The following is an 11,287-nucleotide window of genomic DNA, read 5'->3' as shown; positions in this document are numbered from 1 at the left end:
CATATTACAATATATTCAGAGAACAGCAATATGATATTGATCCTGTGGACTTTATCCTGTGGAAGCTTTCTTTATGGTACAGAGAGCTATGATGTTGGTCTGTCCTTGTGCCCTCATAGGTCTTTTGCTGTTTCTAGAAGGTGTTAGAATTTTCTCTTTGTCTCCATTAGATACTTAAAGCTGATATATTTCTTCTTTCTTGAATTTTGGGAAATTTATCATCATAAATTTTCACATTTTATTTTGCATTTTTAGTTTTCATTTCTTCTTAGATTTTCATATTCTAGATGTTAGATAGCTGTTTTTATCCCCCATAATATTCTTCTTTAGTATGTTCTCTTTATTCTTTTCTACTATTTTCTGGGTAAGTTTCTCAATCTAATTTTCTAACTCTAAATTAATTAGCTTTTCACATGTATCCAAACTACTATTTATCCCTCAACAAGTTATATTTTTTTGACAGTCATACTTTTACAGTTAAGGCTTTCTCTTTTATTTTTTCTTACGAATCCCATTCTCATTTCATGTTTCAACATCTTCCTTTGTGTCCTATTATCCTTAAGAATATTTGTCATGCTTACTTTAAAATCTTGGTCAGTGTGTTCCAGTAGTTTTGCTACAGTCGGTATGCTGTTGTTCAGCTTGTTGAATTTCTTTTTCAGTAGTTGTATTCCTCAGATATCTAATCATGTTGGTTTGTGAACTCAGATTTTTTGTGGCTGTTGGCTACTCTGGTCATTTGTATTGGGGAAGGACTGAAGGACAATCTCAGTCTGCTGCTGTTCTTGCAACATAATTATTAATAGCACCCACTTTTTCCTTTCAAAAGTGTCGTGGTTTGGGCAGGAATTATATAGTCAGTCTCACTGAAATCTAGGACGTAAGCTGTGTCATTGTCAGTAAGTTTAAAATGAAGAGAAGTGATGTGCCCCAGGGTAGAGAGTCTCAGGAACCATGAAACACTGACCAGGCAACTCCTCTGGGTTGTGAAAAGGAAAAACTTTAGACAAGGTAAATTTAAGAGTTTAATAGTGCAAGAATGATTCGTGAGTTGGGAAGCTTTTAGAACGAGAACAAGTTCTGAGAACTGGCAACGTGGCCAGACAGCATTATGGACAGAAAATGGAAGTGAGGTCCAGAAACAGCTTTGTTGTTTACAACTGGTTACAGCTGGATGTTTTGTCTTATTTGAATCAGTCAGCCACCCGCAATTGACTGAAGCTCAGCTGCTGCAATTGACTGAGACACAGCTATCTGTTACAAGTGTATATTCTATTCATAATTATGCTGTTAGTTTACACACTAGGTTAGCTTGCAGTTTGTTGCATAAGGACTCAAGTACAGAGGCAACCACAGGGAAAATTTTGTTTAATTAAACAACTATATCACCTTCAAGCTCCTGAACAAAGCAGCATTGGAGGAGACAATCTCTCTGGTTTGTAACCTGGGCTTTGGAGATGGAGGCAGGTGGAGGAGTGAAGGCCCAAGGATGGCTCTTCAGCCCTTCCCTGTTTTCATCAGCCAGCCTAATGTTCTCCTAATTTTACTGTAACTACTCCTGGGTAGTTGCTGTTGTTGTCTATGGAGACAGGCAGGGATGGTCACTATTGTTTCCAAATGGCTAAATTGCATGTGTTTTGTTTTGTTTTGTTTTTTCAGAACAGCTAGTTTATTAGTTGTAGGGTTATTGTAGCTAATTTGAATAAAAATTAAGCCTACAAATTCACATGGTATTTGATTATGTACAATTTAGTTTAATTCTTTAGCTCTGACCCAAATGAAGTGATATCACTAACCCATGATGGAGTCCTCAGTGAAAGTGAAACGATATCACTAGCCTATAATGGAGCCATCAGTGAAAGGTGTTATGTATGTGTATGTTCATAAAGATACACACAAATGTTAACTATAGAGTTTCTTGGACACTGTTTCTAAAGTACTGGTAGTTTCAGCTTCTGTATGTAACATCCTTTTCTTTTTTGGGTCTAGTTGGATACAAGATAAGTAGATCACAAGAAGTCTACTTCTTCTTCCTAGCTGAATTGACTAGTAGCTAAAACTTTTAGAAAACTGTTGGATTGCCTGTGTATGAGATTCTACCAGGTTAGGCTATATTAGTTTCTAGGGCTGCTTTAACAAAGTATCACAAACCAAGTGGCTTAAACAAAAATTAATGATCTCATAGTCCTAGGGACTAGAAATCTGAAATTGAGGTTGTCATTAGGGTTGGCTTTTTATGAAGGCTATAAGGAAGAATCTGTTTGATACCTCTTTGCTAGCTTTTTCTGGTTGCTGGCAATCTTTGGCATTCCTTGGCAGGTAGACTCTTGTCTAGAGTAACTGCAGCTATTTGACCAAAAGTGTAAGTCCAAATTGTGTTTGTATCTGAGTAATATGCTTTTATAATTCCCCAGCCCACAGCCAATTGAGTTGATGGTAGTAACCTATGATAGAGCCACCCATGAAATGTGAATGAGAAACAAAGATTTATATACAAGTAAGTGTATATATACATATATACACATAACATACACGCATGCATACACATACACACACAGAAACATAAAACAATGAAAGAGAAAGAGAAGTTGATATTTGTAAAATTCACTGTCAGGCATATCCTTGGAAATACAGAGTATCTTTGACACTATGTCTAAATCTTCTCACTGTAGGATCTATAGATAACCTTCTATTTTTTTTTTCAGACCAAATTGGATAAAAGAGGATGAAGTCATGAAAGGGATGCTTCTTCCTCTTAGTATATTTGTCACTCTCAGTTAGTAGTATCCAATCCCTTAGGAACCTCTGAGGTTTTCCATTTATGAGACTCTCCTACTACTAGAGTGGGCCAAAGGGAGAGAGAATCCTATATGGAGCAATGGGGAGGTAACAGGTGACAGGGAGGAGTGAAGCACTCAGCAAAAAGAACAGAGTTCATGAAACCGTAATGGGTTCCTCACCTTCTAGAGTTCTACCACCATGTGAGGCTGGTGCTCCAAACCCAAACCCACAATCATTTTGTAGGGAGTTCCTGACTCAGGCCTACAGCTACATGGTCATATCTTCTGGGCAGGAAAGACAGCCATGATGGGTGAAAGTAAAGAAGTGACAGAAGGACTTAGGAATCAAGAATTTAGATGGGGTAAGAGGCATGTTTCCTTACAGACTGCAGTTACATTAGAAATAAATGCCACTGGCCAGGCATGGTGGCTCATATCTGTAATCCCAGCACTTTGGGAGGCCAAGACAGCTAGATCACTGGAGGCCAGGAATTTGAGACAAGCCTGACCAACATGGCAAAACCCTGTCTCTACTAAAAATACAAAAATTAGCCAGGTGTTGTGGTGCATGCCTGTAATCCCATCTACTCAGGAGGCTGAGGAAGGAGAATTGCTTGAACCTGGGAGGCGGAGGTTGCAGTGAGCCAAGATGGCACCACTGCACTCCAGCCTCAGTGAGAGTGAGACTCCACCTAAAAAAAAGGATACACCTAGTTTGAATTAGTGATATACACATGAATATTTAAATGTCAACCAGATAGTACATCGTAGAGTAACTGTAGCTGTTTGATTCAAAAAGTAAGTTTAGAATTACATGTGTGTCCAACTATCTACATTTATATTCCTTTAGCCTGCATACAGAATTGACATCAATGACCTATGATAGAACCACCAATGAAATGTGAATTATAAAATATATATACACAAATATTTAAAGAAATATATATGTAGATATACGTACTTCTGTCTATCTAGACACACAGGGAGAGAGAGAAAGGGAGAGAAAGAGAAAAGAGAGAGAGAATCGACAGAGAGAAAGATGAAGATTATGTGCTTACACTCAGGATCATCTATGGCCATACAGAATGTCTTTTACACTGTTTATAAACCTCCTCACTATAGGCCCTGCAGGCCCCTTATCCAACTTTTTGATTAAATTGGATAAAAAAGGAACAGGGCAAAAAAGGGAAACTTCTTGTTATTGTCTTGTCACCCTTAGTAGCAGGCACATACTTAGGAAAGTCAGATTTTCTGTGTATGAGACATACTAGAGTGGACCAAGGGAAGAAAATCCTATGCAGAGCAACAAGCGAGTAACAGTGGACAGGGAGCAGTGGAGCCCTTAGGGAAAAGAAACAGAGCTAATGGCCCTGGCAGGGTTCCTCACACCCAGAGCTCTACCACCATGTGAGGCTAACACTGCAAGCCCACACCCATCATCACATTGTATGGGGCAGTTTCTTGACCCTGTGTGAGAGCAGAGAAGACACCTATAATGGCAAAAACAAGGCACTCATGAAGGGATTTTAGTGTCAGGAAATGAGATGGGGTCAAGGGGATTTGTATACAGAAACTGCAGCTGAATTTGAAATAAAGTAAACCACCAAATTCTTAGTTTGTGCTGTATTCAATTGTAAAGAACTAAACATCACTTGTGAGTAATTCAAACCAGAAAGTGAAGTCCAGGATGTCATATTGGTGTTGGACGATACATATATATATTTAAATTCTGTAGCACTGCCAAGTCTAAATTCAAATCAGTACCCTGGAGTGGAGCTGTCAGTGAACTGTGAGACAGAAATAATATAAAGGCTGGGTGCGGTGGCTCACGCCTGTAATCCCAGCACTTTGGGAGGCCGAGGTGGGTGGATCATGAGGTCAGGAGATCGAGACCATCCTGGCTAACACAGTGAAACCCAATCTCTACTAAAAATACAAAAAATTAGCTGGGTGTGGTGGCGGGTGCCTGTAGTCCCAGCTACTCAGGAGGCTGAGGCAGGAGAATGGCATGAACCCGGGAGGCGGAGTTTGCAGTGAGCCGAGATCGTGCCACTGCACTCCAGCCTGGGCAACAGAGGGAGACTCCCCCTCAAAAAAAGAAAAAAAAGAGAAAAAGAAATAAATCAATATAGATATAAGGATGTATGAACAAGGGAGAAAACGATTATATACCATTTATATATACCTATATGCATTCATATTAAATCAAGGCATGCACCCACAGGTACTGCAGAGAAATATAAAGGTTGAGATTAGGGAAGTTCCCATTCAAGGGCATTAATGGAAAAACAAAAACTTTTGACACATGTGTCTGCGTGATCTCACTATAGGATATGAAGGTGACTTTATGTCTTGAATGAATTTAGATAAAAGATGGCCACATAAAAAGAAGAATGATTTTTCTTACTAGTCTGTTTGATACTCTTGAGTAAAAATAAAAAATAATTTTCAGACTGCCTGTATGTGAGACCTTACTATAATGGCTGAGGACAGCAGAGAATCCTCTTTGGAAACAGGAAAGCACAGCAGGGACGGAGAGTAGTGAAGACCTCAGGAGAAGAGAAAAAAGCTAACAACCCTAGAAATGTTTTCGACCCTGCAGAACTCTGCCACAATACAGGGTGGTACTCAAAACCCCAAATACCATCATATTGGATTGTGTCCTTGACTCAGACCTGCAGTTACTTTATCGTACTTGTGGACCAAGAGAGACAATCAAGTGAAGAAGTAATGGAGGGCTTTCGAGGCAGCACATTTAGTGGAATAAGAGGGCTGACTATCTCCACGCAAAAGTTTAGTTTGAAATAACTGCCACCACAAAGGCTGTCACGCATTGGGACTGAGGTCATAATAAAGAGGTTTATTTAAATCTGAAAGCATTACTATTTTCCCCAGCCTAAGATGTTGGTTGCCATCATATAAATCCTCCTTTTTAATAAAAAAAAAATGACATTTTAGAACCAAATAGTGCTATACACATGAATAGTCAGAACTTAACTGGTTTATGTGCAGAGTAATGAAAGCTAGTTTTACCAGAAAAGTAAATTTTGAATTGTGTCTCCTGTCTGACTGTATTCTTTTGTCATCCTCTAGTCCACCCACAAATGAATTATCAGGAGTGAACCCAGAGGCACGTATGAATGAAAGGTGAGTTATGCATATGTGTGTCTTTATTTATCAAATTATAACTGAGCATAGAAGTATTCACACACACAGGCACATAAACAAATATATCCATCCATCCATCCATGCATCCATCCGTACACACTTCTCTCAAACACATCCACTAACAAATCCATGCATACAGTGGAAACATACAACAAGGAGACAGACGGCCGGACATTTGTGGAGTTTATTCTGGGAAGCCTGCGTGGCCATAGAGAGTGGTTTTTAACAGGATTTCCAATTCTTCTCCTCGTAGCCTTTGTAGGTAACATTGCTTCCTTTTCTAACGGAGTGATATAAAAAGGAGCAGGTCATAGGAGAGCTGCTGCTTCCTATGTTAGTGTATTTGTCACTGTTAGTTCCTAGTAAGCAGCTTCTTAAAGGACTCAGATTTCCTGAGTTTGAGAGCCCACCAGATTGACAGAAAGGAGGAGAAAATCCTGTTTGCAACATGGAGGAGATAGCAGCTGACAAGGAGCAGTGAAGCCCTGGGCAGAAAAGAACAGAGCTAATGGAACATGGACTTGTCCCTCACACTCCAGAGCTCTGTCAACATATGAGGTTGGTGCTAAAACATAAACACAAGCACACCACCTCATTGGATGCAGCCCTTCCTTAGGCCCACAGCTACTTGCCTGTGTCCCATGGACAGGAAAGACTAGCATGATGGGTGAAAGGAAAGACGTGATGGAGAGATCCAGGAAGTGGGCCATAGATGGGATTAGGAGGAGGAATGCCTACACAGTGGAGTTGAATTTAAAAGAAATTCACCCACAAAAGGCTGTCTGTCGTGCATTGGCCAGCTCCAGTGGTACAGAGTTTTGGTGAACTCTTGAGTCAGTGAGTCTTAGATAGATGTGCTGCAATCATATAAAGTATGATGTGTAGGGTAAATGGCATGGTAGATTCCAAAGAACCAAATACACACATGACTTCTGTAAGGGTAAGGCAATTTACAGGTTGAAAAGTAGTTGGAAGGTCGGGTGTGGTGGCTCAGGCCTGTAGTCCTAGCACTTTGGGAGGCCAGGGCGGGTGGATAACGAGGTCAGTAGTTCAAGGCCAGCCTGGCCAACATGGTGAAACCCCATCTCTACTAAAAATACAAAATTAGCCGGGTGTGGTGGTGGGCACCTGTAGTCCCTGCTACTCGGGAGGCTGAGGCAGGAGAATTGCTTGAACCCAGGAGGCAGATGTTGCAGTGAGCCGAGATCATGCCACTGCACTCCAGCTTGGGTGACTGAGTGAGACTCTGTCTCAAAAAAACCAAAAACAACAACAACAAACAAAAACAAAAAACCAAAACAAAAGCAGTTGGAATTATTTTGAACTGAAAACCTTAAGTCTAGGAAGTTACATGTTGTCTTAGTATGTACATGTTAACTTCTTTGGCATGGCCCTGTGTGTGAATTGAGAGTACCTTCTAGTAGGCTGGCCAATGCACCATGTGATATCAAGGAATACAGTTATACATGTATCTATGCATATACAAACACATACATACATGCATTCATACACACAAGAGAGACTGAGCAGGGCTATTGAGTGTGACAAGCATCCATGGTAACAAGGAGTTCCCTTGAAACTATTTCTAGAGTCCTCTCAGAATGAGCTTTGTATGCAATATTGTTTTGTTTTTTGGATGGAGGTAGGAAAATGGGGAGGAACTCATAGAGGGAGACTTTTTATGTTAGTGTTTGTCACATTACCTTTCTGTGAGAATGAGACTTTCCTAGTAGCATGAACCAAGGGAGAAGCGAATCCTGCTTGCAGGGAGAAGGAGATAGGAGTGGACAAAGATCAGAGAAATCCCAGCCAAAACAAAGAACAGAGCTAATAACCCTGGAATTATTTCACCCCCTCCAGAGCTCTACCGTTATGTGAGGCTGACTGCCTTTGCCCATACCCACTCTCACATGGGATGGAGCCCTTGCTTGAGGCCTCCAGCTACTTGGCCGCAACTCTTGGGCAGCAAAGAAAACTAGGATGGGTGAAAAGTGAGGAGGTGATTGGAGGTGATAGAGAATGAGGAACTCAAATGGGATTATAAGAAGGGAGACTCAGGAACTAAATTTGAACTAGAATTAAATGCTCTCCAAAAATGCTGTTACACCTTGAGGTGTAGATACCCTTACTTAATCTGCATGCATCGCTATGGTCACAGCCTAAAATGCTCACTGTTGGCATATGAAAGCTCATTTCTAATAAAAAGACAAATGCCATCCCAGGTCAATTTAGTGATATACATACATGTGAATAATAAAAGTGTAACTGGGGAATGACACATAGACTAACTAGCTATTTGTTGCAAAACATTAGAATTACGCATTGTGTCTGACTCTGACCATATTTGTCCTTTAGTCCCGATCCGACTGACCTGGTGGGAGTCATCATTCGCTCGGCCCCAATGACAGGTGAGTTATAAAAGATGTACACATGACCAGGTGCAATGGTTCACACCTGTAATCTGAGCACTTTGGGAGGCTGAAGCAGGCAGATACCCTGAGGTCGGGTGTTTGAGACCAGGCTGGCAAACATCGTGAAACCCTGTCTCTACTAAAACTACAAGAACTAGCCAGGTGTGGTGGCAGGTGCCTCTAATCCCAGCTACTCAGGAGGCTGAGGCAGGAGAATCGATTGAACCTGGGGAAGTGGAGTTTGCAGTGAGCTGAGAACATGCCGCTGCATTCCACCCTGGGCAGCAGGAGCGAAACTGTTGCAAAAAAGAAAAAAGAAAAAAAAAAAGATGTACACACACACACAAAACAGTGACAGAGAAAGAGACCGAGATTAGTGGGATTAACTCTCAGATGTGTTCATGATAATACAGTGTTTCTTTCACACAGGTTATCATCTCACTGTATCATGTATAGATAACTTCCACATTTTTACATTGTTTAGAAAAAAAGAAACTGACTATAGAGAGAGGCTTCCATCTGTTACTGTCTTGTCACCCTTAGTAAGTAGCAGGCAAATGCTTTGGAAAAGCAGATTTTTTGTGTACCAGACATACCAGAGTAGGCCCAGGGAAGAGAGAATCCTGTTTGGAGTGAGGAGGTAGGAGTACTTGGGGAACTGTGAAGCCTTCAGCAGAAAGCAACAGAGGTATGAGCCTTAGAGGTGTTCTCCACCCTCCAGAACCCTGCCACCACAGAGGCTGGTGCTCCAAACCTCAAATCACCATCCTATTGGATTGTGCCCCTGTGTCAGACCTCTAGTTACCTGACCCTTTTTGTGGGACATGAGAAACCACCATGCTGGGTGAACACAAGGAGCTAATGGAGGGCCTTTTAAGCAGGACATTGAATGGAATAAGAGGGCTGACTACCTACAAATTGGAGTTGAGTTTGAAATAACTGCCACCACAAAGCTGTCACACATTGGGACTGAGGTCATAATAAAGAGGTTTACTTAAATCAGGAAGCATTACTATTTTCCCCCGCCTAAGATTTTGGTTGTCGCCATATAAATCCTCATTTCTAATAAAGAGGAAAAGACATTCCAGGTTCCAGTAGTGCTATACACATGAATAGTCAGAAATTAATTGGTTTCTGTCTAGAGTAATGAAAGGTAATTTTTCCAAAATATAAATTCAGAATTATGTCTCCTCTCTGACTGTTTTCTCTTATCATCCACTAGTCCACAGACAAGTGAATTTAAAGGAGCAACCGAGGAGGCACCTGCGAAAGAAAGGTGAGTAATAAATAGTTAAAGTCACCCGTCAGCATAAGTGTGCATAGAACTATACACACACAGGCACATGAGCAAGTATACCCCATCCATCCATCCATCCATCCATTCATCCATCCATCCACACGTCTCTTCAACACACTTACACAAACTAATCCATGCACATGATGGAAACATAGACCAAAGAGAAAGGAGACTGGTGGACATTTGTGGAATTTACTCTCAGGAGCCTGCATGGCCATAGAGATTTTTTTTTTTTAACAGAGTTTCCAATTCGTCTCATTGTAGCATTTGTTAGTAACTTTGCATCCTTCTTTGGTGGAGTTCTATAAAAAGGAGCAGGTCATAGGAGATTTGCTTCTTCCTGTAGTGTATTTGCCACCCTTAGTTCCTACTAAGCAGTTTTTTTATGGGACTCAGATTTCTGACAGGAATTCATTGGTTTCTGTCTAGAGTAATAAAAGCTAATTTTCCAAAAAAGTAAATTTAGAATTGCGTCTCCTATCTGACTGTATTCTTTTATCATCCTCTAGCCCACACACAAGTGAATTTAAAGGAGCAGCCCTCGTGTCACCTATCAGTGAAAGGTGAGTTATAAATACATGAAGACACACGTATGCATAAGAGTGCATAGAGCTATACACACACCAAGCACATACACAAATATATCCATCCATCTTCATCCATACACACTTTTGTCAAGACATTTACACAAACAAACCCATGCACAAAATGGAAACACAAAACACGGAGACAGATGGACATTTGTGGAATTTACTCTCAGGAGCCTGCATGGCCATACAGAGTGTTTTTTAACAGGGTTTCCAATTCTTCTCATTGTAGCATTTGTAGATAACTTTGCACCTTTTTTTGATGGAGTTGTATAAGGAGGTCAGTTCGTAGGAGAGCTGCTTCTTCCTGTTAGTGTATTTGTCACCCTCAATTTCTGGTAGGCAATTTTTTAAGGGATTCAGGTTTCCTGAGTTTGAGACCCTACCACAGTGTTCCAAGAAAGGAGAGAATCCTATTTGCAACATGGAGGAGATAGCAGCCAATAAGGAGTAGTGAAGCCCTGGGAAAAAAAGAACGGAGCTAATGGAACGTGGACTTGTCCCACACACTCGAGAGCTCTGTCCACATGTGAGGTTGGTGCCTAGACCCAACCCAAACCCACCACCTCATTGGATGCCGCTTTCCTCAGGTGTGCGGGTACTTCACTGTGTCTCATGGGCAGGAGAGACTAGCATGATCAGTGAAAGGAAGGAGGTGGTGGAGGGTTTTCCCAATCATGTGAAAACCTCTCCTGGAAATAAATCATAAAGGTGTAAGTAATATGGAAAACCTGATTCAAGTTAATTATAGTGTAATGCTCAAGAAACCTTGAAAAATGAATGAGATTTTACAGAAGGAATAAAAGGATTGTGTTTAATCAGTGGCTGATTAAGGAAACATCTAGGTGAGAATTCTTAGCTGCTCATTAAGCAATAGCATGTGAGTTTTGTATGTAGTATTGATTTTTAAGCCAATAAATAAATTTTTAAAAGAATTTATTTTATAGGACGTTGGAGGCATGGGCAAATTAAAACGTATTTCTATTATTATTATTATTTTTTGAGATGAAGTCTCGCTGTTGCCCAAGCTGGCATGCAGTGGCG

General features: G+C 40.7%; 1 protein-coding gene across 1 annotated transcript in view; it reads left to right on the top strand.

The window, feature by feature from the left end:
- The first annotated feature begins 5,784 nt into the window (after positions 1-5,784).
- Positions 5,785-11,287, top strand: part of LOC129530391 (putative tyrosine-protein phosphatase TPTE) — a 39,999-nt gene continuing 34,496 nt past the window's right edge. The window contains exons 1-4 of the mRNA XM_055377166.1: positions 5,785-5,927; positions 8,304-8,360; positions 9,582-9,635; positions 10,166-10,219. Coding sequence (XP_055233141.1) covers positions 5,785-5,927; positions 8,304-8,360; positions 9,582-9,635; positions 10,166-10,219 — 308 coding nt within the window. The remainder of the gene's footprint in view (positions 5,928-8,303; positions 8,361-9,581; positions 9,636-10,165; positions 10,220-11,287) is intronic.

This window comes from Gorilla gorilla, chromosome Y, assembly GCF_029281585.2.
Source record: "Gorilla gorilla gorilla isolate KB3781 chromosome Y, NHGRI_mGorGor1-v2.1_pri, whole genome shotgun sequence".
Classification (NCBI taxonomy): domain Eukaryota; kingdom Metazoa; phylum Chordata; class Mammalia; order Primates; family Hominidae; genus Gorilla; species Gorilla gorilla.
The sequence above is the reverse complement of the archived record's forward strand: the minus strand, read 5'-3'. Positions and strand labels throughout refer to the sequence as shown.